The sequence below is a fragment of the Alligator mississippiensis genome, chromosome 10 (assembly GCF_030867095.1).
Source record: "Alligator mississippiensis isolate rAllMis1 chromosome 10, rAllMis1, whole genome shotgun sequence".
NCBI classification, from domain to species: domain Eukaryota; kingdom Metazoa; phylum Chordata; order Crocodylia; family Alligatoridae; genus Alligator; species Alligator mississippiensis.
The window spans coordinates 23,313,394-23,341,295 of NC_081833.1; the positions used below are offsets into that span (position 1 = coordinate 23,313,394).

The 27,902-nt window shown below is 48.3% G+C and overlaps 1 protein-coding gene across 3 annotated transcripts in view; it reads left to right on the forward strand.

The window, feature by feature from the left end:
- Positions 1-17,900, forward strand: part of TESC (tescalcin) — a 33,217-nt gene extending 15,317 nt beyond the window's left edge. For 2 of the 3 annotated variants that reach the window (XM_006266406.4, XM_059713561.1), the window contains 7 exons: positions 75-144; positions 12,842-12,922; positions 14,777-14,916; positions 15,140-15,201; positions 15,315-15,422; positions 16,819-16,866; positions 17,530-17,900. In XM_006266406.4, the coding sequence (XP_006266468.1) occupies positions 75-144; positions 12,842-12,922; positions 14,777-14,916; positions 15,140-15,201; positions 15,315-15,422; positions 16,819-16,866; positions 17,530-17,607 (587 nt within the window). In that variant the 3' untranslated portion in view covers positions 17,608-17,900. The remainder of the gene's footprint in view (positions 1-74; positions 145-12,841; positions 12,923-14,776; positions 14,917-15,139; positions 15,202-15,314; positions 15,423-16,818; positions 16,867-17,529) is intronic. The other variant, XM_019493765.2, reaches the window with a different exon arrangement.
- Positions 17,901-27,902: the final 10,002 nt, after the last annotated feature.

A 27,902-nucleotide genomic window follows, 5' to 3' on the forward strand; every position in this document is an offset into this window, starting at 1 on the left:
GGTTTCCACTCTTGCTTCACTTGCTGTTTTTGGAGAGTTAGTGACCAATGAGCTGTCTCTCTTTCTCTTGTTAGTCACTTCAGAACAAATTGAACATCTTCATCGAAGATTCAAGCAGTTAAGTGGAGACCAGCCAACTATCCGGTAGGGTGCTGCTTAACTCCTGTACTCTGTTAATTGCTCTGGCTGAATTTTTATAGAGTCCCCTTTTATCCTGCATATGTGCTCTCTCTCTGGAGTTAGCAAGCCTGCTACAGAGCCATCTGGATGGTACCAGTACAATGGCTTACAGGTGAGATCTTGTGGAATTGCTCTTAAAGGGATTGAAACCTAGAGAAATGTTCTTATTTCAGAAGACACCATCTCTTACTTGGAATGAAACAGGCCCCATGGGACGGAGTGAGGGGAATACCATGCTGCTACAAGGAGCAATGCTGGTTTAGAAAGAGATGCTAAACTGAATTCCTGATCTCTTTCAGGTTACTGAGGGCATTTTTCCACATGAGTCAGATATTAACGGTAATGTCTGGTTGAATCCCAGTTTGGGTAGTTACCCAGGTTTCCCTTGCAGTTGCAGCTATAAATTATTTTCACTTCCTGGCCTAGACAGCTGGGCACAACCCTGTGCTGTGGACTGGCAGCCATCTTTCCCAAGGTGGCTACATCTCTGGCTGGCACAATACTTTCAACTGGTTAAAATATTTTCATCAAAACTTTTTTCCCCCAACCAAAAGTAGCTGTTTTGACCAAAATCAATATTGTAAAATTGGAAATAAAATCCATAAACTGTTGGTAAATATGTACAGTTTTAGAGAAACAGTTGGGCTTTTTTTTTTTAAATCAAAATATTCTCAGGAAATTTTGAAAACAAATAAAGGAAAACCACTTTCTGGGCTTTCTTTTGAAAATGCTGTGGTTAGTTTCTGACCACCTCTTTAAAGCAGGGTTTCTTGACCTGTGGGTCGTGACCCAAAAGTGAGTTGCAAGAATATATGAAAGGGTTGTGAACAAACTTTAACCATGGGTTCTCCTTTAAAGGAGGAAACGTGGGAGTTGCAGCCTGCAAGAGGCTGCTCGGGCCCCCCTCTACATCCCAAACCCTGCTCCGCCCCCCACCCTCCCCCCGCTTACATACTGGGGCCTTGTGGCTGGGGGCAGTGGGTCAGGAGTGAGATGCATCGGCAAAGCCAGAGGGCTGTTTTTTTACTTTAAACTATTTACTGGGTCAGGACTGGTCATCGATATTTACAAATGGGTCCTGGTACAAAACAGGTTGAGATCCACTGCTTTAAAGCATGTGTTTAAGTGCAACAAGGCTGCTTCCTACCTTGCTTGGTTGTTGTGTGTATTTTGTTTTTTTGGGTGGCTGGTCGACAGTGGCACAGCGCAGGATTACAATGCCCCAATCCTGTATGCAGCCTCTGCCTGTATAAAGAATGTCACAGTATGGAGGCACAGCAAGAATAGGGGAGAGGGCAGGGAAAGGATCAGGGAAGATTACACTGAGAAATCTGGTCATCATTTCCTGTTACACTTACAGGTTTGCCGAATCCTTGACTAACTGTATCCAAAGGGAAAATCTCATGTTAGTAAACTGATTGTTCATGTTCTTAATAAGATTGGCTTTAATAGGCAATGGTTCTCTGAGGGAGATTTTCACGTGTGAGCAGGTATTTACCTCTGAGCATAGCCACTTTTTGGAGACTGTGCATGATGTTGAGATAAGGGGGAAGAGGCCGAGTCATAGTAAGAATACATGAGGCAGCATAAAAGGAAGTCCCTTCACTCTGCTTTGTGTGGAAGGTCTCTGTTCTTCTCATATTGGCGTAATGGCTCTTGTGAATTCAGGCCAAAACCTGGCAAGAAGAGGCAGCTTAAAACAAGTCTGCCTGGGGCTTTAGTTATTGTTGCAGGCATCATAAATAAAAGATTATCATGTCAAGAAGCACAAAGGAACCCCTGGCACTTCTGTGAGAACATGGTGGGGCTGCAGAACATGTGGGTGTGTTGTCAGGAAACCAGCTTTCACTGAATGCAGTGCCCACAAAATACCAGGAAGCCTTGCAAAGGAAGAGGCATTTTCCCCTGCGTGGATAAATGGTAGTGGGAAACCTCTGCCCTAAATGGAGTGTGGGAGGGAGCATTTTCTGGAAATGCTTCCCAAAATGGGGAAGGGTAAGCAAGTATGAAGAGTTTACCTGAAGTGGTTAAAATGCTGCTGATACTAAGGCAACAGAGCAGAGGTCTGTTTTTTTTCACTCTCACCTTGCCTAGACTGGAATGAAGCCAAAGCTACCATGGAGCTGAGGATGGCAACCCAAGTAAAAGACAACAAGAAATTGTTTTTTAGATATATAGGGAGTAAAAGGAAGGCCCAGGGAGGAATAGGACCTCTGCTAAATGGGCAGAAACAGTTGGTGACAGACAGGGGGGACAAGGCTGAACTCCTCAATGAGTTCTTTGCCTCAGTGTTCCTAAGCGAGGGACATGACAAGTCTCTCACTGGGGTTGTAGAGAGGCAGCAGCAGGGTGCCAAACTACCATGCGTAGATCCTGAGATTGTGCAGAGTCACTTGGAAGAACTGGATGCCTTTAAGTTGGCAGGCCTGGATGAGCTCCATCCGAGGGTACTGAAGGCACTGGCCGACATCATTGCAGAGCCACTGGCGGGAATATTTGAACGCTCGTGGCGCACGGGCCAAGTCCTGGAGAACCGGAAAAGGGCCAACGTGGTCCCCGTTTTCAAGAAGGGGAGGAAGGAGGACCCGGGCAACTATAGGCCAGTCAGTCTCACCTCCATCCTTGGCAAAGTCTTTGAAAAAATTATCAAGGCTCACGTTTGTGAGAGCCCGGCAGGACAAATTATGCTGAGGGGAAATCAGCACGGGTTCATGGCAGGCAGATCGTGCCTGACCAATCTAGTCTCTTTTTATGACCAGGTTACGAAGCGCCTGGACACAGGAGTAGGGGTGGATGTCGTATACTTAGACTTCAGGAAGGCCTTCGATACGGTATCCCACCCCATACTGGTGAACAAGTTAAGGGGCTGTGACTTGGCTGACTACACAGTCCGGTGGGTGGTGAATTGGCTAGAGGGTCGTACCCAGAGAGTCGTGGTGGATGGGTCGGTTTCGACCTGGAAGGGTGTGGGCAGTGGGGTCCCGCAGGGCTCGGTCCTTGGACCGATACTCTTTAATGTCTTCATCAGTGACTTGGACGAGGGAGTGAAGTGTACTCTGTCCAAGTTTGCAGATGACACAAAGCTATGGGGAGAAGTGGACACGCCGGAGGGCAGGGAACAGCTGCAAGCAGATCTGGACAGGTTGGACATATGGGCAGAAAACAACAGGATGCAGTTCAACAAGGAGAAATGCAAAGTGCTGCACCTAGGGAGGAAAAATGTCCAGCACACCTACAGCCTAGGGAATGACCTGCTGGGTGGCACGGAAGTGGAAAGGGATCTTGGAGTCCTAGTGGACTCCAAGATGAACATGAGTCGGCAGTGTGATGAAGCCATCAGAAAAGCCAATGGCACTTTATCGTGCATCAGCAGATGCATGACGAATAGGTCCAAGGAGGTGATACTTCCCCTCTATCGGGCGCTGGTCAGACCGCAGTTGGAGTACTGCGTGCAATTCTGGGCGCCGCAATTCAAGAGGGATGCGGATAACCTGGAGAGGGTCCAGAGAAGGGCCACTCATATGCTTAAGGGCCTGCAGACCAAGCCCTACGAGGAGAGACTAGAGAAACTGGATCTTTTCAGCCTCCACAAGAGAAGGTTGAGAGGCGACCTTGTGGCTGCCTATAAGTTCATCATGGGGGCACAGAAGGGAATTGGTGAGGATTTATTCACCAAGGCGCCCCCGGGGGTTACAAGAAATAATGGCCACAAGCTAGCAGAGAGTAGGTTTAGATTGGACATTAGGAAGAATTTCTTCACAGTTCGAGTGGCCAGGGTCTGGAACGGGCTCCCAAGGGAGGTGGTGCTCTCCCCTACCCTGGGGGTCTTCAAGAGGAGGTTAGATGAGCATCTAGCTGGGGTCATCTAGACCCAGCACTCTTTCCTGCCTATGCAGGGGGTCGGACTCGATGATCTATTGAGGTCCCTTTCGACCCTAACATCTATGAATCTATGAATCCCCAGTAGCAGGAGACTAACTTCTTGAGTTCCCTTACTTGGGGCCCTGACCCACAACTCTAGATGCTCCTGGCTCTTGCTTGGCAAATGCGTTAGTTTAGCAGCCTTGCCAGCAATTGGCCCACGAGGGGCTGTGCTATAGAGTGGGCCATCTGGATTTGATGGGAATAGCTGGTGAGTGCTGGCCGGGGAGGTGGATTCCAGTGTCCTGGTCTGCAGGGATACTACTGGGGAATCTGAAGCTGCTAGCTAGTTGCAGGGATGTTTACCCACCTAATTCTTCAGTGGGGGTGAGGACAGAGGAAGGATCTTTGCTGCATTATCCAAGGCATGCTAAAACCCTATCAGCACTGGTAGAGGTATGTAACATGTGTGTGGACTTCCCTAGGCTCTCAGTGGAAGCCTGCCCAGCCCTTGGTGGTTGAATGTAGTTCCCCACTCCCTTTCCCCAGGTCCAATACCTGAAGCTTTCACATGCCTTACCAAGATCCCCTCCAGTCTTAGCTTTTCATGTGATCTGAAGTTTGTTCTGCCACCTTTGACAACTCCTTCAAGTTCTCCAGGAGCCCCACTGCGTTCTGTGTCAGGACTTTGGGCATCCCCCACCATGCTGGGTGTATCCCCGCGTGGATGATCTGTGCTCAGCACAACTGCTTATTCAGTGCCAAGCATTTATGCAGTCATACGAGCCCTCGGGCACACCACAATCTTCAGCAGTGACTCAGTCTCCATTTATGAAGAGAAGCAGGTTGACCTTTCTGTAGCTGCACAGTCCCATGGAGACCCAGTGGGGATGAGGTTGCTTTGCTCTGTGCTGTGACCTGCCCTGTAGGATGTTGCTACAGCAGGAGACACAGCCTTTCATAAACCTGCTTTGCATGATCTGTGCGCATGACTTCTCCCCATGTCCTTCAGGGGAATCAACAAATGGGAACTTCCACTGTGATTGACCAGAGAGGCCCTGTGGCACCACAACATAACTATCCCAGCCTCCAGGCTGCCTGGTAGTTTCTCCAGCTCTGTCTCATGGGACATGCAACAAGCTGAGTGAAACAAAGTCTATCTGATGGAATACGTAGTTTTTCAGCTTAACCAAAATGATGAAGGAAACTTTTGGTTTGAATCCACCGCAGTGAAAATTCAGAACAGCTGTTCTCTCCTTATGTACTTATAGACTGCCACCAGGTCCCCCCGAGCCTGCGCTTTTCCATGCTGAAGAGTCCCATTCCTCAGACTCTCCTCATAAGGCCTGCTCTCTTCACTTCTGATCATGTGTGTGGCTCTCCCCTGGACTCTCTCGAGCTTCTCCCTGTCCTTTTTGAAGTGTGGAGTCCAGACTTGGATGAGTACTCCAGCTGCGGCCTCACCAAGGCTGAATAAAGCACGAGAATGACATCTTGGGTCTTGCTTGAGATGCATCGGTAGATGCAAGCCAAGGTTTTATTTGCTTTGCAAGCATCATATTGGTGGCTCATATTCATCTTGTGGTCAATCGTGACCCCCAAGTCTCTTTCGGTCGTGGTGCTAATGAGTATAGTACGGCCGAGCCTATAGGCATGATGTAGGTTCTTTCTCCCAAGGTGGAGCACCTTGCATTTCTCTATGTTGAATGTCATCAGGTTTGATCCATCCACTGTGCAAGCCTGCCCAGGTCGGCCTGAATCCCAAGCCTATCCTCTAGAGCAATTATTTTGGGTGGCAGGCCTCTTACTGAGTTTTGGCAAGCCATCAAGGGCTGCGTGACAGGCAGCCAGGGGCAGATAAATATTAATTTTCCAAAATTTTTAGGGGCCCTGTGGGCTGGGTAGGATGGCCTGGCCCGCGGGACACATTTTGGCCACCTGCTCTAGAGTGACTGAGCTTCCCAATAATTTGGTGTCATCTGCGAACTTAGCCAGTCTACTTCTGACACCCAAATCCAGATCGTTTATGAATATATTAAAGAGTACTGACTCGGTTCCACCGACAATCACTCTCTGGGTCCAACCAGAAACAATGTTTTGTTTCTGTTTCTGGCATTGACACAAAGCACCAAAGAGGGAGGTGCCATTTGAAGAACTCCTGACAAGGAGGAGATGGGGTTTTCTGCAGGAGCCTGGTGATCACGGCACTCACCTTGTTGTGAGAGAGCCAGGTTCAGATCCTTCCTCCTCCTTAGGGCACTTGAAGCCATACTTGCTGCCTCCCAGGAGAATGGATGGAAGTAGGATCACTGCAGCAGGGACTGGGCCCTGGGTACCCCAGAGTGTGTCCCCAGTAACCACTAATCTAGAGTCATTGTTGCCATCTTGCTCTGGAAATTCAAATTACTATATGTGAAGTGGAACAGCTTCAACAGCAGAGAGCCCCATTTCACCCCAGAATACCCAATAACCTCACAGGGTGCTCTTCTGGCTAGTGGAAGCTGTTGATTCAAGTCCCCTGAGGTAGTGAGCACCCGAACAGCTGGGCTTCTGAGTCACGGAGGAAGCAACGAGACAAACCACCTTCTCATTCTCTTCTGGTTTATGAAATTAGTCTGCGGGGGGGTTTTCCCCATTTAAAATGTCATGAATTTGCCCCAAACTCTGAATGTAGTTTTAGGTCTACCAAAATTGCATTTTGTTAGTAAATAAACTAAACCAAAAACGGTCACCAATCCATAGTTAAAATAGACATTGTTGCACCAGAGCCTCAGATGTGGGATGCCTGTTCGTAAGTGAGCTGCCCAGAGTTCATGATGCCTCATTTGTTGTGGGATTTTGGCTGGGGTAGACTTTTCCCCATGGAGTCTCTTTTCATTGTCAAGCTCTGCGTGAGTCTATTTCCACCGTCGCCTCACTCCAAATCTTCCAAGCTCTCCAAGAATGCATTGGGAAGTGGGCTGATGATCAGAGCAGGATGTCACAGTTACTGGGCAAACTGCTACTCGGACCCCTCTCAGTCTCATTAGTACAGTCTGCACCCCCCCAACTCTCACAGATCAGGCAGTGAGTACTTCGGCAGGTCTGATTCAGGCATGACCCTAGAGGCCTGTTCCATCAGGGGCAATGGCAGTGATAAATTAAGGTACCATTTAAAGCAATGTACCATTCATTTACACCAAAAGTATTTCAGAAAGGCCTTGTGCTTACAGTCCTATTTACTGTTTCAGATGTCTTGCTTACCGTTTTTTCCCCCATCTTCCCCAGGGGGACACTGTAAGAACAAACTCTATATTCTTCTGCAGAGTTTCTGTATGTCAGGCTGGCTCCCATCCAGAGCTCACTGGCAACTGAAAAGCCCTCCAAGGAAGAGAAAGTGGTCCGAAATGCTTGATACCTTTTTGACCCCCATGCTCCCAGCTTGGTAAAATTACTGCCTCACTTTGGCCTGAAGCCTGGCGCAGTACATGACTGTTCTGTACTTGTCTGCAGGGGTGCTCTTATTTGAGAAGCCATTGCATTGAGTTCCTGAATAGTCACCATTGAATTCCAGCATTAGAGACATATAATAAATGTTCTCCTGACTCCACTAAGACTTGGATCAATAGTCATACAGGAAATGCAAAGACCCATCTACAATAACTTCCCCTTGCTAACCCAACTACTTACAACACTTACAAAATTGGATCTATGTTTTTCATAATACCAGCACCACGGATGTCCTGTGACAGACTGAGACTCCTGACACCCAGCCCCCTACTTGAACCCAGCTCCTTCCCACTTGAATTTTTCTTGTGAGTCTTTATGTTGAAAGATTTGCATCTGCTTTTTCAGCCCCAACTGGGATTTACTCCCCCATTTCTTCTTGAGAGCAATGCTTTCTGTAGGGCAACTAGGTTAGCCTGTTCTGAGTGACTGGCTTCAAGTCTTTTATTTGAGCTCAGCTGCCTAAGGCATGTTGCATGTCAGGTTTCTAATGAAAAGCAGGGAGGAAGGTTGTAAATTGGGCAAGTGCCTTCCCTTCCCCCAAGACTAACAAAACACCCTGATCAGAGATCCCTTTTCAGGCAGATAATGAGCTGCTCTGGAGAGGTCTCTCTCTCTCCAGCTATAGCCAGGCCTTCTCCTTACCTCTCCCCTAGAGCACTGTTTGTGATTCTCATTAGGAGCTTGCAGATCACTATCCAGACAGTAGCAGCTGACACCAGCTGCAGAAAGGTAGGAAAATTACAAGTGCTATCTCTAGAGATAATTCACACTGTCCCCCAGGGTCTGTTCTCTTGTTAGCTCACTGCGTGATATATGCACACCAGTGTGTGTGTAAGCCACAGCTTCCTCCTAGCCCTTCCTGCACGCAAGTCATGCAAGAAGGGCCACAGTGGCAGTGAAATAAAGATACTCCCCAGGAAAGCAGACAGAGGAGCACCCCCAAGCTCATTCTGGAAAGCAGGCTACTCTCTGCCTTTTATCCTAGCTGCTCCTCAGTGGCCTATACTTGCAGCTCCAGGTCAGCGATGGAGTTGGCTATACTACTCTAAATGCTGAGTGGCCAAAACTCATGAGTCAAGGCTCCCTCTAGTTTGTGCATCTTCAAATAATAGGTGTCGGTTTCTTTGGATCAGCCCTGCAATGTTGGTGCTTTTTTGGGGTTCATATTTTAAAATTTTCTGCCCCAAAAATGAGTGCTAGGCATTTTTTTTTTAATGACAGCTTTCTTCATTATGACATAGCTGCAGGAGCTGAGACTTTTAGAAACACCAAATATCGGGAGTTTGTAACAGGGAGGCTAAAACAGCTTGGTTTCCATGCTATATTGTATTAATAAGCTCCCCTTTGCATGGACTGTATTTTTACCCAGGAGCGTGGGGTTAAAAAGTCAGAAAGAAAGCTGAGTGAATAGGCAAGCAGCTGAAAGGAGGAAGCTCAGCACAGCTATTGTGAGTGACACCACAAGAAGTGAGGGAGGAAGTGAGAGAGACACTATTTCCTCAAGCCTATAGCGAGTGGACCACAACTACACTGGCTCTTAACCCCCAGGGGAACAAAGGGTGCAGCAGTTCTGCAAGAGCAGATGCTACTGGGTGACGAGCTCCCTCAGCTCCCATTGCAGGATAGATCCATGATGAGGGGCCTGATCTGAACAGCATACTGGGATGTGTGGAGAGGACCATACAGGGCACTGGGAAAACATCATGTTACCAAAGGGATTAAAGTAAGGCGTTCCCCATCCGTGAGAATCTGTGTATACAAGATGAAAGGGGGTTTTCATTGTAAGCACACCTGGCTGTCTTGATTCTGTGTTAGGATCTGACTGTTCCTGTGCCAGTGATCACAGTATGTTCATCTGTCAGTTGTTGGGGTTGTCCAGTGCCCGAGTGGTGTTTACCACCTCCATGCGCACTGCTGGTCACGTATCACTTTAACGGGGGGTTTCTTGAGGTAGAGGTGAGCTTGGTTTTGCACTTACTGAAAGCGGAGAAAGGGGAGTCATGGTTTGAGTAGAGCATTAAAGCATAACATCCATGCTGTCCTTACACAGACCACTCCCAACACTCCCCAGTTCTGGCCTGCAGCATCTTTTGTTGGTTCGGTCCTGATGCTCCATACAGCTCTGCTACCATTTGTGCAGCACTGCCTGCCTCTTTGACCAGTCTCAAGCAACTCATGTGGTTTCTGTTTTACAGGGACAAACAGTAGTGGAGCTAGTTCAAAACTTGGTATTTATTTTCTGCAGGAACTTTTAATGTTTCCAACTTCGTTTTCATTCTGATTTGGAAAAAAATCTCACAATGAAGCTCACCAAGAAATCATTTTATTTGGGGTTAATTGGAAAATAGATTCTATGGAATTGAAATAGGTTATGCCAATGCCATCACTTCTATAAAATATTGTTGAGCTGAAAAATCAAGGCCCTCTGTTCAGATCATCGCCTCATCCAATCGCTGTGCTTAACTTCTTTTAAAAGGAAACTGCGTTGAAATCACCCCGTCCCCACAGAAAATTTAATCTGTGAAAAGGTTTTCCTGTTTGACAAATAACATCTAGTCAGAAGATTTTTCAACCAGGTCTCCCAGTTATTAACCTGAGGTCACTAAATGTGTTTCATTTGTGGCTTAAGATAAAGGTGAGTGCTAGTCTTGTGGGCACGTGAAGTTGGACCTTTAAAAAATAGGGCTGAAAGGGGCCTCGTCAGGTCCTCTAGTTCAGGGGTGCTCAACCTCCAGCCCACAGGCTGGATCCGGCCCATGGCACCATGTCATCTGTCCTGTGGGGCTCCCCATGGACATGGAAATTTGGTGGTGTGGGAGCAGTGGCAATTAACACTGCTGCTATTCCCCTGCTGCAGAATTTCCAGGTCCCACACAGCTGGCTCAGGCCCACAGACTGACCTGGCTGGCACCTCTCGTCTGGCCTGCAGGGCAAAAAGTCTAGGCACCGCGGATCTAGTTCATCCCCCTGTATAAACCATCCCAGTCAAGTGTTTGGAAGTTGTAAAGTGCAGGTTAGGCAATCACAGAGATTGCACGGCCAGCTGCAATCATGGGTTCTGGTGCTAACTACCCTCAGAGCCAGTGGTTAAGTACTGAAACACATTATCTAATGAGGATGCAGATTCTGTGCGACTGGAAGGTTTTAAGTGCAGGTTAGCATCAGCCCAGACATCTATTTGTCTGTCTGAGTGCAGGGTTGGAATTTCAGCTCCAGGGCAAGCAGTATGTGATATAAAGGCTTCAGTACACAGTGCCAACACCAAGGGTAAATTCCTCCTGCCCACCATGCTTCCCCACAACCCTAATCTTCTGAAAGCACACAGTGAGCAATTATGGCTCAGAAATGGCAAAGGTTCTCCCTGCAAATCCTTCAGTTTCTCCCTCTGCCTCCCTTCAAAGAACATATCAGGAGACTGAGCAACACATACAATTGCCATCCATGTGCAGTTAGTTTGCATAGTTACAGCCTAATCAATGTCCATATGTGCGTCCCACAAAAAGCCCCAGGCAATGGGCTAACAATGGTCTGCCCTTGCAGAGGCTGGCTACATGAAAGTTTTCCATCTCTGCCTTCAGGATCAACTGGTCTTGAGATATAAATGCAGCTGGATTTTCCCGCTCCAAGTCCTCCAATGTTAAAGTGGTATCAGACCTAAGGTTGAGGAGGACTGGGTTAGAGTGCTTCTGGAGGGGCTGGACATGTTCAAATCAGCAGGTCCAGATGCTCTCCACCCCAGGGTGTTGAGGGAGCTAGCAGGGGTTATTGCTGGGCCCTTGGCACAGCGCTCGTGGTGCTCTGGCCAGGTGCCAGATGATTGGAAGATAGCCAATGTGGTCTCCATCTTTAAGAAAGGGAGGAGGGAGGACCCAGGCAACTATAGGCCATCAGTCTTACCTCAATGCTGGGGAAACTCTTTGAGAAGATCATCAAGGAGCACATCTGTGATGGGCCGGCATCGGGGATGATGCTCAAGGGCAACCAGCACGGTTTCATTAGGGGCAGGTCATGTCAGACCAACCTGATTGCCTTTTATGATCAGGTCACAAAAGCCTTGGATGCAGGTGTCGCCGTGGATGTAGTCTTTCTGGACTTCAGGAAGGCCTTTGACACTGTCTCCCACCCCATCCTCATTAAAAAAACTAGGCAACTGTGGCATCGATGCCTGCACGGTCAGATGGATTGCTAATTGGCTGAAGGGTCGTTTTCAGAGGGTGGTGGTGGACGGGTCATATTTGACCTGGGGGGAAGTGGGCAGCGGAGTCCCCCAGGGCTCAGTCCTTGGGCCCGCACTGTTCAATTTCTTTATCAGTGATTTGGATGACAGGGTGAAAAGTAACCTGTTCAGATTTGCTGATGATACCAAAATTTGGGGTGAGGTGGGCACGCTAGTAGGGAGGGAAAGACTGCAGCAAGATCTGGATAGGTTGCAGGGGTGGGCTAACAAAAACAGGATGCGTTTCAATACGGACAAGTGCAGGATGCTGCACTTGGCCAGTAGTAACCGGCAGCACACTTATAAGATGGGAAACTCCCTTCCTGAGAGCATGGAGGCAGAAAGGGATCTTGGAGTCATCACTGACTCCAAGATGAACATGGGCCAACAATGCAAGGTCACGGTCGGCAGGGCTAACCGGACCCTATCGTGCATCCACAGGTGCATCTCAAGTAGGGCCAAGGAGGTGATCCTCCCCCTCTATGCGACACTGTTCAGGCCACAGCTGGAGTACTGTGTCCGGTTCTGGGCACCCCACTTCAGGAGGGATGTGGACAACATTGAGAGGGTCCAGAGGAGGGCCACCTGCATGATCCGGGGACAGCAGGGCAGACCCTACAGTGAGAGGCTACAGGATCTGAACCTGTTCAGCCTTCACAAGAGAAGGCTGAGGGGGGACCTTGTGACCGTCTATAAACTCACTAGGGGGGACCAGAAGGGTTTGGGGGAGACCTTGTTTCCCCTAGCGCCCCCCGGGATAACCAGGAATAACGGCCACAAATTGTTGGAGAGTAGGTTCAGATTAGACATCCATAGGAACTACTTCACAGTTAGGGCGGCTAGGATCTGGAACCGACTTCCAAGAGAAGTGGTGCTGGCTCCTACCCTGGGGGTCTTTAAGAAGCGGCTCAATGCCTACCTAGCTGGGGTCACTTGAGCCCAGTTTCCCTCCTGCCCAGGCAGGGGGTCGGACTTGAAGATCTACAAGGTCTCTTCCGACCCGACTTCTATGATTCTATGATGTTGTTGTTCCGTTACACTTAGACTCATCCATGCATAGCTGATTCTTTCATGTTTTCTTTTTTTTTTTTACAGCAAGGAGCATTTTGACAACATCCCTGACCTAGAGTTCAACCCAATTAGATCAAAAATTGTCCATGCCTTTTTTGACAAGAGGTAAGAGGAGCACCCCTGGCAGCTATCGGGGAGGTTTGATGTAATCACATTTGTCCTCCTCCGCTGACCTTAAAAAATAACAGACTTCATTTTCATCTCAAGCAATGCCTGGTTGTGCCAGGTCAGCAGTGGGTAGGCCTGTGTCCTCCCTGTTCCGTGGATGAACATGCTTGTCCCTTAAGCAGGACTTTTTATGGTTTATACTACAAAGAGACTGGTATGTATAACTGGATATAGATACTTGAAACAATTATATCAATTGTGGGGAGGCAGGATGTTCTGTATTTCAGTCTCAGCTTAGCTAGTTCATTCTTACCTATTCATTCAACATAATACTAGATTCTCTTAACCAGTGTCACCTGCAGATCAAGAGAAGTAATTCTTTTGCTCTGTTGGCACTGATGAGGCTTCTCCTGGTGTACCATGTCTAGTTTTGGACTCTGCACTTCAAGAAAGATGTGGACATATTAGAAAAAGTCCTGGGGACAATGACAAACATGATTAGAGGCCTGAGAAACATGACTTATGGTTAATGTCTGAAAGAACTAAGGTTATTTAGTCTGGAGAAGAGAAGACTGAGGGAGGATTTGCTAACAGTCTTCAAATACCTGATGATAGTTATAAGGAAGATGGAGATAGACTATTCTCTGTGGCCATAAAAGACAGGACTAGGAACAATGGTCTCAAATTACCGTAGGAGAAATTTAGGTTGGAGATAAAGAAAAACGATCTGACTATGAGCATAAGTAAGTATTGGAAAAGGCTACCTAAGAGAAGGTGTGAAATCTCAAACCCTGGACATTTTCAAGAACAGGTTGGACAGATGCTTGTTTAGGATGGTTTAGTTAGGGATGATTCTTCCTTAAGCAAGGGGCTGGACTAGATGAACTCCTGAGGTCCCTCCCAGCCCTACGTTCCTATATGTCCACACTTCACTGTAATAAGTGGAAACTAAACCTTGGTAATTTAGCAGCCGTTTGATTCTGGGGTACTCTGCCCTAGCTTAGTTTCCACTTTGTCAGATAGGAATGGAGGGGTGAAACAGCTGCAACATTAGCTGACCTGAGCTTGCAAATGGGAAGTCTTCCCCACCCTTTCTCCCTTCTCATTTTAAATCAGTATCATTGTTTTGTCTGTCTGCAGCCTGGATGTGAGTTAATGTAGGCTGGAGCCTGCTGCCAGAGATTACTCTGATTGTATGAGCAGGCTGAGTCACATCACAAGTTGTGCCTGTGGATGAGTATTAAGGGGCTGTTATGTCGTTTGTTTTTTTTAAAGACCTAAATGGGGGTGACATCAGAACAAGAACATTTAGGGCTGAATATTAGGAGGAGAGTTAATGATAACAACTCAGTGCAGGAACAAGCCCTGACTTATGCTCATTATGCTGCTTACAACAGTTTCACTCTTGCCCTTGTGCTCCCTGGCTGGCTATATCCACCTGTGGCCACTCATTGTTTGTATCCCACATCCACACCCTGGAAATTTTCAAGAACAGGTTGGACAGTTGCTTGTCTAGGATGGTTTAGTTAGGGATGATTCTTCCTTAATGGCAGGGACTGTCCTTTGTTGTTTGGTCAGTGCCCAGTCCCTGCCTCTGGATGCTTAATCAATACATATAATGATTATTGGCCTCCTAAGGAAAGTGGTGGGAGTCCTGTTGGTTAGGACATTTAACACTGAACCTGACAACCTATTAGTGTCAGTAGCCAATCCTGTGCTAGAACGGGTGGAGATGGTGACCTAACCGGGTCCATTTTCTGACCCGGTATGGAAAGTTGCTGGCTGGATTCTCACTGCAGGTGCCACTATGGCTATCCTTTGTGTCACTTTCATTATCCGGTGTCTCTGCAGGAATCTACGACAGGAGTCAGATGGGTTAGCTGATGAGATCAACTTTGAGGACTTCCTGACCATCATGTCCTATTTCCGGCCGATTGAGATGAACATGGATGAAGAACGGCTAGATCACTTCCGGAAAGAGAAGCTAAAATGTGAGACTTGCCGTGAGTCCCCACCCTGAGGTCCCTGGCTTTAGAGGCAGCCTGCATGGTGAGGCCCACCACCCCCAGCCCAGGATCCCTTCTCTAGCTCTTTCCATGGTCCCTTCTATTTGCAGTAAGCATTGGGTTCTTGGGGTGCATGGGTATGATTTGGCTCTGAGCCACTGGAGCCCTGGACTGACTCCACTGCTGCCTTGTGCCTCGTGTTTCCTAGTTCTCTTTCATATGTACGATTCAGACCATGATGGGAAGATCACACTGCAGGAGTACCGAAATGTAATGTATTGTTCCAGCCCCCCCCCCCCCCGCACTTCTCCCAGCGTCTCTCTCCAAATGCTCTCTGCAACCTCTAAAGCTGCCTTGTTTTCCTTCCTCTCACTCCCTGGTAGGTGGTGGAAGAGCTGCTGTCTGGAAACCCCCACCTGGAGAAGGAGTCGGCAAGGTCTATTGCAGATGGTGCCATGATGGAGGCTGCCAGCATCTGTGTTGGACAAATGGTAGTAGCCACTGGCTTGGTCTAGAGCTGTGTAGGCACTGTAGCATGATGAGCCTGTAGTGAGGCCCCATGGGGCAGTTTGGTGCTGTTTAGTGGAAGCAAACATTGGGCAGCACTGAGTTGTTTTGGGCAGCGCCCTGCTGTCTGCTGCAGTACACATGGGCCTTGTGCTGTGCACTGTGCCTTGCACTCCCATACTAAGCACTATGGGATCACCTGGCTCTTTTCTACATGGTGCTGTTGTTTGGGGGAGGGTGGCTATTCCTGTGCACTGTCTGCTGCTCTTAGATGCAGCCACTTGTGCATGCAAAATTCATCAGAGCTCTGTCTTGCAGAGCAGCTGGCCCAGGTGCAGTCCCAGGACCTGTCCAGACACCTCTTCCCAGCCCTAAGCATGTTCTTGGGCTCCCTGAAAGCAATATATTCAGCACCTTACAGGACTGGAGCCTGCAGACCTCTCTTTGGTCCAGGAGGCCAGGGAGCCTGAGACCCTGTGGGGGGAGGAGCTCCGTGTAGATGGAAGTTTCTGCCATCCTTTGTTGCACACAGTTATGTAAGAAGCCCAGGGAACTTGTGTACTGAAGGAATACCAAACCCCCCGCAGTCACCCTCCCCCTGTTGTAAGGAGGCACTGCTTGGTACCTGTTCTTTTGAGGCATTTAAAATAAACAGCTGCAGTTTCTGACTAAAGCTTATTGCTGTGCTGAGAAGCAGGTGATTGCTGTCGACTGGGAGCCCTGGACAGCAGCCAGTAGCACAGTGACTATTTGCTTGGAGTGTGATGCCCTGGAAGTCCAGTCCGGTAATCGCCTTCTGTTTTGACAGCATTAGTCCCCTGAAGTCCCGTTCTGGGGACTGGATTTCCAGTCTGTGACTTCCTGGCTGCATTCAGTCCACCTCAGAGCCCCTTCTGACCTCCCAAATATCAGCTTGTGCCAGCAAAACACAGGCTTGGCCTCTTTCCCCACCCAGTTTTAGCCAATAATGATACCTTGCACTCAAACACTGAGAAGTAGCTGAGAAAAAGGGCCCCATTTTGCTGGTGGGAAAAGAGACACAAAGAGAGGATTAACGATAGGCCATGATTAACATACATCAGAGGTGGTCTAAGTTGCCATGCTCAAATAAACGTTGACACAAAAAAGCATGCACGTGTACATGGTGATGCCATTATGCTAGACAAATGGCAATTTTTCCTTGCGCTTTGTCACATGCACATGGTCAAATCATCACGTGTACAAGCGCCTGATGTGACCAGCTTAACTCAGTGGCTGAGTGAGGCCTTCTGATTCCCAGCCCCAGCTCAGGCAACGCTGTCCCTGCCTGGTGTTTCAGTGTTGGTAACAAACTTTTAGCAGATTTAATTTCCTAACATGTTTTCTCTCCCCAAACTCCAGGAGCCAGACCAGGTATATGAGGGAATCACTTTTGAAGACTTCCTTAAGGTTAGCAATGATAGTTGGGTTGCTCTACTGTCAGATTGGCAGCCCTGCTGGGTTGGTGGGGAGAACAGGGCTGAATCACTAAAACCCTCAGGTTATTCCACAGTGTAAAGATCCTATGAGCCTCTCACAGCTACACCTGCTAATCTTTCAAGATGCCAGTTTTCATATAGTACCTTCAGAGGGCCATTGCAAAGGCTGCTGTGTCCATTTGTCTGTTGTCACCCAACTCTTCTCATCTAAAACTGAAGCAACTGGGCTGGTCTCCCATGTGGTATCCAGTGCTCAGTGCTATTCTGTGAGGTCTCCTCCTAAGAGGAGGAGAGGCATCTGCTTGCCAAGTCTCCTCTGATGTGAGCAGAGGCCACCACCAAAACATGCCAGTAGGACAGTGGTTCCTGGGATAGGGATGGTGTCCCTGAGTGAATTGGACTGAGATGCTGAATTTGCTTCTCTCAGATTGGTGGTGACCAAGTTCAGTCCTTCCCGCTGCTGAGACCATCCTGTGGGATGCAGTGCAGGCCTTAAACTGGCCAGCTCAGGGTCAGATGCCCTGCTCCTCTTCTGACTCCATAGGAACCCAGGCAAAGTCTGCTGCAATGACATGCTGTTGGGAGCAAAACCCAGCCTCTTCCCTCTGCCTAACCCTGCCTATTCCAATTCCAGATGTGGCAGGGGATTGACATAGAGACCAAGATGCACGTCCGCTTCCTAAACATGGAGACTATTGCACAGTGCCATTGACTGCGACTGGCTCCACAGAGCTGTTGGCCCATGGGCACTGACGATGGGGGATGGAGTGCAGGAAGAAGGAACTGGATCATGAGCAGAGGAGGGAGGAAAACAGCCTCTGAGAGCAGGTTCAGGTCTTTGATACCAGATATCTGTCACTTGCTCCCAGGGTGTGTGACTAAGTCCTATGATATCCTCTAGTCCCTGTGTTCCCACAGGGGGCTTCATTGTGCTGTGTAGAAATGCGTAGGGCTTAAATGCCAACTTTTATCTATAATAAAATATTATTCTCTCTTTTTTTTTAACTGTTTGAGGAATGTGTGCCCCCCACCGTGCTGCTCTCGCTTCAAGATGGCTCATAATCAGAGCCCAGCTTCTCCTCAACTCCTCCAGGACAGAGCAGCATCCTGTTAGCTCCTCCAGTGCTTAAGAGGTGGGAGTGTGAGGAGGAGCAGCTGGTGTCCTCAGCTAGTCAGCGTGTGCTGCTGTTTCCAGGTCTGCGTCAGGTGCAGGAAATAGCTCTCCTCTGCATTCCTGAAGCCAACAAGATGCTGAAGGAGGATGGGCTATTTTTTGTGGGCAGTTTCCCCACAAACACCAGCAGAACACCAGCACCACTCCAAAATATTAAACTGGAGTCAAAGATGTAGCAGGGAACAAGAGATGAGAACTTTGTACCCCTTCAGATTTAGTGCATCAGTGCTCATAGATGCACCCCACAAAGGGGATAATCCATGGCACAGATTAAATTCATGGTGCCCTCTGACCTGTCTCTACTCTACCCATTGGTCTATCAACTTCCAGCATCCCAACCAGAGCAGCTCCTGTCTCTGGAGCCAGGAGTATCTCTGAATATGTTTTGTCTAGTAGCCAGTAGAGTGGGGGCTCATAACTCAGTGGTGCCTTCTAGATTCATAGATGTTAGGGCTGGAAGGGGCCTTGGAAGATTGAGTCCATCCCCCTGCCGCAGGGGCAGGAAGTCAGCTGGGGTCAGAGGATCCCGGCAAGATCGACATCCAAATGTCTCTTGAAGGTGTTCAAAGTAGGTGCTTGAACCACCTCTGGCAGCAGGCTATTCCAGACCTTGGGGGCTCGGACAGTAAAGAAGTTCTTCCTTATGTCCAGCCTGAAACAGTCACAGAGGAGTTTGTGACCGTTCAATCTTGTCATCCCTTGGGGCGCTCTGGTGAACAGGCGTTCCCCAGGATCCCAATGAGCACTCCTGATAAACTTATAGGTGGCCACCAGATCACCCCTGAGCCCTGAGCCTGTGCTTTTCCAGGCTGAAGAGTCCCATGGCTCTCAGCCTCTCTTCATAAGGTTTGTTTTCTTGACCTCTGATCATGCATGTGGCTCTCCTCTGGACTCTCTCAAGCTTCTCCACATCCTTTTTGAATTGTGGAGCCCAAAACTGGACGCAGTACTCCAGCTGCGGCCTCACCAAGGCCGAGTACAACGGGAGAATGACGTCCCGGGATTTGCTTGAGAAGCATCTATGGATGCCAGCCAGGATTTTGCTTGCTTTACTAGCTGCAGCATCATATTGAAGGCTCATGTTCATCTCGTGGTCAATCATAACCCCTGAGTCCTTTTCATCCGAAGTGCACTGCCAAACCTATATACATGCTGAGGGTTTTTCCTCCCAAGGTGGAGAACCTTGCATTTTTCAGTATTAAACACCATCAGGTTCTCGTCTGCCCATTTCTTGAGCCTGTCCAGGTCAGCCTGGATCGCCCTTCTGTCCTCAGGTGTGGACACTTTACCCCAAAGTTTGGTGTCGTTGGCAAATTTGGCCAGTCCGCTTCTGATGCCAGTGTCCACATCATTAATGAAGATGTTGAACAATATGGGCCCAAGGACAGAGCCTTGTGGGACCCCACTGGTCACAGGGCACCACGACGATTGACTTCCGTCAACCACCACCCTCTGGGTCCAACCACAGAGCCAATTCGCCAGCCAGTGGATCGTGGAGAAACCAAGGCCGCAGTTGGCCAGTTTTGCTAAGAGGTGACATTTTTCTAGATGCTTCCATTATGCAAATATTAATAATCTCAATTTAAGGGAAATAGGAACCTGCTATAAAAGATGCTTCCTTCTGTCTGATTTCTATCCCCACTCATGAACATGCTGACCTAGGAGGAATATTTAAGGGCTAAAACTCTGTAAGCTAGAAAGACTGGAAATGGGAACTTTACCCAGGTGTTGAGGAACTGAGATGCAGGATCACCTGGACTGTTCACTTGTTTCTGGGCTTGGGAGATTGTAATCTTGCATGGAAAAACAGGGTGAACTTCTGTTTATTGGTACTAACATATATGTATTTTTCCATTTGGCATCACAGGTGGATTCCTCTTACTAAGGGAGTAGGACAAAAAAGGCCAAGATATTCTTTTTAGACATTTTAGAAAGTTTTTAAACAGCATTCTCATGTGAAATTGTTGGCACGAGAGATGTTCCTGTGTCACAACTGGGCAATGCAGGACAGCCTCAGCATAAGTCAGTAAAACTGTGATGCCATCATGTGCTATTTAGGTAGAAGCTGAGTGTGGCTGTGTGCATCTGCTGTAAGCAATTGCCTAGGGGCCAGTAGCAACACTCCTAATTAAGGGGCTGAATAAAGTATACAGGAAACCTTGGAGGTGCTTGCAAGGGACTTTAGACTGGGAATTATTTACTGAAGGATGTTATTAATGTAGGTGCATCTTGGTGGTGATGGGGAACATGTATAATAAAAGATCACCCTAAGAAATCTTTGCCTCTCACATGAATTAAATACAGGTGGGAGTGGAGCAGCAAGCAGCATGAGTTGGAAAGGGGTCTGAACTCAGTCTCCATCTGTGTTGAGAATTAAAATATATGTGTTGCTGTTTGAGGGAGGGAGGAGTGGAGGACTAGCTTGGGCAGAGGGAGGCAGTGGTCCTGTGGCTCGGTGTGGAATGGGAGCAGTGACTGCATCTTGCTACTGCAGCTTGTGCACCACACAGGGGTTGCATCCAGACGTGCATGGACATTTGGTTCCCTGGGGACAACTAGCAGTGGTGCACCTTGTGCTGCTGCTAGTTCTCCCTGGGGAATGCCCATGCCATGTGTGCTGGATATCCAGGGGTCAAAAAACCCCTCTGCGCTGCTTCCTTGCAGCGTGGAGATCTGAACGTGTGGTATGTGGCACCACAGACATGTCTGTGGTGCCACATACCGCACGGCTGTGCTCATCTGGACGTGGCCAAGGTGGGTGATATGTTTGAGAGAAACTATTAGGCTCTCATGAGCGCCAGCTTCTCCTTTAACCACCTAGAAGAGAACAGGTTCATGGTACATCAGCCCTACACTGAAGTGTAATAGAATCCACCTTTTTTTTTTCACACCAGACACAGGATTGGCCATGGGAGTCTCTGCCACTGCAGTCCCACAGAAAGGTGTTGACAAGGTCATCCCTGACGTTAGCTCTGGCTGGCAGCAGAGAATTTGGTTCCAAAATAAACCCTGAAGTTATTTACCTTTCTGCATTAGAAAAAAAAGGGAAGCTTTATTGATATTCCCAAAATAAAATATTAACCATTTTGGTTACAGCTTAATGAAAACATGAAGGATGACAGTTTTTGGGGGCAATGCAAGATTCTGAGAGGACCTCTTAGTGGAAAACTTTTGAGTCAATCTGGCTTAAAGGGATTGTGTTTAAAACCCAACCTAACCAACATCAGGTATTCTGTTAACTGCCTGTTAAAATGAATCTGTGATTCTCTCCCTGCTTGGTGGCGTCCCTCACTGTTTAGCAAACACTGAGTTGCCTCCCAGATTGTTCAAGCAAGCTTCAATGGAGGCTGATTTGGGATGGGTCAGTGCAGCTCAGAGAAGGTGGGTACTGGGTATGTCTACACCCCCCAGTCTGTTCCCAGTTCATGGATGGGTAACTAAGGAGCCTGGGTTCCTTCAGCTTGTGCATCTAGCTGTGGAGACTCTAGTTCAGTCCCTGTTGCATCCGCCAACATGGTGGCTGTAAACCACCATGATGAGTTGAGTGAATCATGATGAGTTGAATGATCATGATGAGTTGAGTGAATCAAAAACCATGTTGGACATATCGATCTCTTCCAGCCTCTTTGTACCTTTTTTCATTGGGAGAGCTGCCCTGGGAGCTTGGCAGAAGCTTGTCCCTTTCCTCCCCAGTCAATGGGTAGGGATGGGTTTTAAACAGGGTGGTACTGGGTAAGTTTGCCTGCTGGGCCCCAGAAAGCCCTAGGAAAGCATAGAGTGCTACAGAATGCTTAGTGGAAGTTATACTTTCTTTGCACTTATTCTAATAACACTGTGTGGTAGCGTGCTGGGCAAAAAACCATGCTAATACACTACTGCACAGTAGTATTAGGCTACTGTGCAGTAAGTGTCACAAAAAACCCCCATATGCTGGGGCTACTGCACAATAACTACTGTGCATTAATGAACATGTAGACATGCCCTGTGTGGGGTCCTTCCTGGGTGAGTTCAGGACACGAGCAAGCTTTGTGTCTTATTGCTCTCCTCCAACTTATTCCTCATGCTGCAGCAGTCTGGCAAGGCAAAGCAGAATGCTATCAGCTGCCCAGGAGCCAAAGCTGTAATCCATCTCTGCATTAATTTTACAGATAATGGGGAAAAAATATAGCTCTTCATCTCAGTTATATGAGTTTGCCCATCCCAAGAGCTACTGGAAAAAGAATTCTGTTTATCTCTGCGTGTGAAATGTAAACCTTTCTTAGTGCTTTTTTATAAATGGAGCATTTGGGAGAAGAAAGTATGAGAGCAGCTACTTAATGATACAGCAATAGCAGGATGATCCTCTTCCCTGCAATGCAGTCTTGTTAACTGTTCTTGGTCCCCTGTGAGAGAAAGGACAACTAAGGATACCTGGACTGCTCAGCGGGATCCACAGAACCAGCTCCAGGCTGGGCTCATTTCCTTTTGCACATGCCCTGCTCAGAGTGCGAGACCACCTGGGAGTGGGGAGTGGTACAACTGTGATGAAACTCTCCCTCATGAAAGGGCTGGCCTACCTTTGTACTCACAGATCAATGGTGCTCAGTCTTTTGCTGCGTGGGCCAGGTTGGTGGCATGGGGCTAGTCTGTGGGTTGGATCAGGGCCTGTGCTACCCTTGCTTGGCTGCTGGCTGCCCCACTTGGCTCCCTGCATCCCTACTCTGCTCCCTGCCACCCTGCGCTGCCCCCTGCATAGCCTCACACACTCATCTGGTGACCTGGCCTACAGGGCTCCCCCGGGTCCAGGACTTTGACGTCAAGGGGTGGAAACTAGGTGTCACTGCTCCCCTGCCACCAAATTCTTGGGCTGAATAACATCACCCTGCAGGCGGGGGAGTGAGCACCCCTGCCTTAGATCAAAGTTTCTGGCTTGGCTCTATCCTGCCTATGCTCTGACTTCATTGAGAAGCTCTGCCCTAGAGTAAGAGGGGCTGATGTTGGGCACAGGTGGCTGAAACAAGATGTGGACATATTATACTGCTAGGCTTGGCAGGGTTGATGGACCCAGCAGCAGAAAGGCAAGTTGAGGCAGAGACTTAGCATCTCTGTGCCTGTCTCAAAGCAGATGGTGAGCTAAGGCCTCTCCTGCCTCCAGCCCTTCTTCTGGTTGCACGCTGCTAATGGGGGTGCAGGGCTAATTGGTACATTTATTAAAAGCCTCCACTGATGCAGTAATGTGATAAACGGAAGATGAAATTCTCACGTGAAAAAGCCAAAGTCCGTTTCCAGACCTCATAGCTGTGGAGAAAACCCTGATAATGTGGATCCACCTGTGATGCGAGAAGCTCAGAAACCAGAAGGAAGGAAATGGAACTTCACAGTTGATAAAACAAACTCGCATCCTTTTTCAGCAGGGCTCAGGAGTCGGGGGCTGAAGCTCATGAATGCTTGAATGTTTGGAGCTGGTGAGAGGAGCAAGGTGCGTATGGAGTATTCAGCTGGGCCGGCTTTTACCTGCACAACCCCATTTGTTATATTCAGCTCTGCTATCCTTCAAGCGGACCAGACCCTAAGGGGAGAAATGACTCCCAGTTGATGCAGTGTCACACTTGGGCTGATCCCCTCCTGCTCGTTCAAGCTCCCTCAGCTATTGTTTATCCAGTAAAGTATGAGCACCAGGCTCTTGTCCAAACTCCCACAGGGACTTGGGAGAGCTGCTTCCCTAGGACACAAGCTTCTCCTTCCCATCCTGTCTGGTACTATGGTGTACTGCCACTGAGGAGCTTCTCTTGAACAACTACACCCCACCTTCCCCCAAAGCAGTTGCAGTCTGAATGCTACAAAGATGCTCTTCAGACTCTTGCTTCTGTGCACGGATGGTGCCAGTCACAGAGCCAGGCCTCAAAGGAAGTGCCTCAAATGCTAGCGGGTAAATACGCAGCTTTTGAAAGGAGAACAACACTTTATCTCCCCCCGTCTTGTCCCCTGCTCCCTCCCGCCCCTTCAGAAAGGGACCTTCTCATTTCTCCTTGATGCAGGAGTGAAGCTGGGGTGGGACAGTGGGGTGTCTCTGTACCAGTGGCACTTGGACTCTATGCCAGGAGCGGGCAATTATTTTGGGCGGAGGTCCGCTTACCCTGTTTTGGCAGGCTGTTGAGGGCCGCATGGGTAGCCCCACCCTGTGACAGGTGCCCCCCCGGTCACCATCTTGGGACCAATGTCCCAATGTCTTGAGACCAATGTTCCAGGGCCAGCACCAGTGGGGCACAGAGAGGGGTGCAGGCTGGCAGGGGTCTGTGGAGCTGGGCTGGGCTGCACCAGCAGGGAGGGGGGAGCTGGCCCGGCTCCATAGAGCCCCTGCTCCCAGCCCAGAAACCCCAGCAGGGGCTTGAGGCTGGGTGGATCCACTGCTATTGGAGCTCGCTGGGCTTTCCCTGGGTCCTACTGCCAAGGACAGAGAAATATTAATTTTCCAAATTTTTTTAGGGGCCCTGAGGGCCAGATAGAATGGCTTCTGGCCCGTGGGCCGTATTTTGCCCACCCCTGCTCCATGCATAGGCTTTCCCCAGGCCTTAAAAAGTGCAGCAGTGGTAAAGAGTAAAGGCAGGCTGCTCAGCTGGAAGGGTGGTGGTGGGGGAAGTGATCAAGGGTAAAATGTACTATTGCAGCAAAATAAGGGGGTGGGGGATGGACAAAAAATCCCCCAGAACCAACCAGCCCCACCCACATCTGTATGTATGTGTGTGTGTGTGGGTGTGCATGCATATATATTTATATATGCATATAGCTGTATATATGCATATTTATATATGTATATGTATGTACATGCATGCATGTGTGTGTGTGTGTGTGTGTGTGTACATATGCATATGCCAGCGTCTACTAAATGAACATTAGGGAGCATGGTACAATCCAAGACAACATGCTGATAGTTGGTATATAATGCTGTGCTGCATCATGTTGTTGTCCAGTAGCATAAGATGAAATTTCATTAAGGGCAGTAAATTTTATCAGTGCAATAGAAAATTTGATAATGAACAAATGTTGTGCAGTGTATACAGAACAGCCAAGCAGACAGGGCCACAATGAACTGTCTTTGCCTCATGTAATTAGGAAACACAATGAATTAAATCAGTGCAGTAGGAGGCTGAAAGTGTATGTGGGATCCAAGGTTGAGGGGTCCATAAGGGACCGAGAGCAACTGTGTCATTGTCTAGAAGTCTCTTCCAAACAATCCAACAGTTTCAGCTCTGCACTAACTTCACACGTGCAAGGCAGAGGGCTTTGCATGGCCACGCACTAAAGTGGTGTTAAGACAAAAGCAATCTGACATTGAAGAAATGTTCCCTCTGTGGCTGACCTGATCCCTGCTCCCAGTTCCTACTGTGCGCTACAGCCAGCATACATAGAGGTTCACTCCCCCCTCCCATTGTAGCAGTTGGTCTTCCATGATGGCATTTACTTGGTGTTATGGAAGCTTATGTCAGGTGCTATGAACTTACAGAAAGATCACCTGCCCTCCCCCACAAAGCCCGAGCTATTTAAACACACTAGGTGGGAGCCAGTGACTGCAGAGTCTTGACCCTCTATGGAAAGAGAAACAGAATACAAAGGGGCTTTCCCCACCCCCAGGTAAGGACTAATAATTGTGCAGTGTGGGAAATAACATCCAAGGAGAGAGGGCCACCATACACTTGATTGCAAACCTTTTGACTCTTGTCCCCCTCCATACAACTGTCTGAGGCAGTGTTGGCCCCAAAGCAAAGCAAGTAGCCAGGCAGTGTGGAAGAGATGATGGTGCCCACATGTCTGGGATGCAAATGCTGGAGCCAAGAAGAGAGGTTGCTATGGTTGAGAGAGGAGCTGTACAATCTTCAATGATGAGGCAAGCCAGCAATGAAGGGCTTTTAACTGGCTTCAGGGAACCCTTTCTTCATTCTTCGGATGCCAACAGTACCTGAAGAAAGCCTAGTGCAACGCGCTCCCTAGGAAATCAACATTTTTGTCCTCGTTCTTTGCGTTTTACTCAGTGCATCCATCAGTACTGATTTTTGTCCCTAGCATGGGTAGGGAGCCAGCTGAAAGGTCAGCTCCCTGTTTGAAAGGGGTAGAGATGGGATTCCCTCACCTGTCAGGTGCCACTTCTACTTCACCTGACACGAGAGCCGGCATTCCCACCTCTGAGGCCTCCGAGGTTCTTGTGTTAGAAAAAAACCTGAACTTGACTAACAGCTGTAGCCTGATCAGCAGGTCGTATCATCCACTCAGTGCACTTGGCCTTTCAGTTCACCTCAGTTCTAGACAGGAAAAGGCCAGATAGTTACTGCATTCACACTGATCACAGCTACGGGTCTTAGAGAAGAAAAATTGCCAATATCTCATCTGATAGCACAATGCCTGCTTATAGTGCTGTATAAAAGGATACTCGGAAGTAGAGCAAGACAATATTCCCTCTTCAGGGAAAAAAGGCTAATAAAGCTTGTATTCTATCCTGGCTACTTGCTAACAACAGAAATGCCCTACTTTGGAATGTACTATAAATGGAATTAGCAGAGTGATTCTGAATACAGTCTCTTGCTATAGGCAATCCTCTTAAAATAATACCAGTGACTAGTTCTGTTGTAGCCAGGATGATCCAGAGAATGTGCATGAAACACCTTGAGTTGGTCCAATAAAAAAATACTACCCCAAAAATCCTGCTTCTGCCCATAACAGGAACAGTTCTGTTTAATGAATAAGCCACCTGTTTAACGAATAAGCCAGCTGCATTACAAAGTTGCTCTGATAAAATAACAACTGCATCCAGAGCCAAATTCTGTTCTCACTGAAGTCACCAGCAGAATTCCCATTGATCAAATAGGCTCAGGTTTGGTCCTAATGAACCACTACCTTGGATCATGCTGAAGACAGAAGATCCTTTCCACAGAATACATCCACAATTAAGCTTTAACTTGCACAATGTCTCACTGATCTCCTGCTGTTAAGGAAGATATTAAAAAAAATAGATAAGGCTGAGAAGAGAGGAGAGCACATCCAGAAGGATGTGAGCACTCCAGAAGGGAGAGGCAGGAAGCTGGGACAGGGTTGTAAGCTCCTCCACTAACCTTGACAGGGCAATGGAGGGAGGGGCAAAGTTGTCCTGAGGGAGCAAAGCAAGACTGAAAAGTGGCAAAGGGTGAGGCGCTGGGTCTGGTCAGGAAAAGGTAAAGAAGGGCGGGTGGCAGGTTACCCACTGCAACCTACAGAGATCAGGGGAGGGAGGAGATCTGGCGGTGCTTGCATGGCCCTTTCAGAATATGGGCAAGGACATTCTTGCTCAGTCAATCGTTTTTGCTACAAGGTATTCATTTAAGATTCTGCTACACTCCTGAGCCAGATTAGAGGCTCTGGTTGCTTTGTGCTCTTCACCAAGGAAAGGGGGAATGGGACTGGCAGACACGCATCACAGGCTTCTTGACTATATACAGTGGGTTTTATCACATGGCCAGGTGCACTGACTGGGGTTTCCCCATCTTTTCCACTAATGCTATGAGTCACAGAAAAGAGAGTCACGGAAAACATCAAGAGCCAAACACCATAAATAATTGTAAGTGATTTCACTCCCCAGGCAGAAGAGGGATGAACCCAAACTGGGCCTAATTCAGGAACTGGGAGACTGGCCTGAATGATGTTTATTACAGTCCAACAAGGAACCATTGCATGAGCAGTTTTCCTGTATTTCCAAAGCCTCCCCTGTACACACAGGTGCCCCAATGCAACTGAAGTGCAATTTTAAACACTGTTCAGCTAAGTCCTTGGAAATGGGTAGGCACTTTTAATCGATGGAAATCTGGTTAAGCTTCCATTAAGAAGCA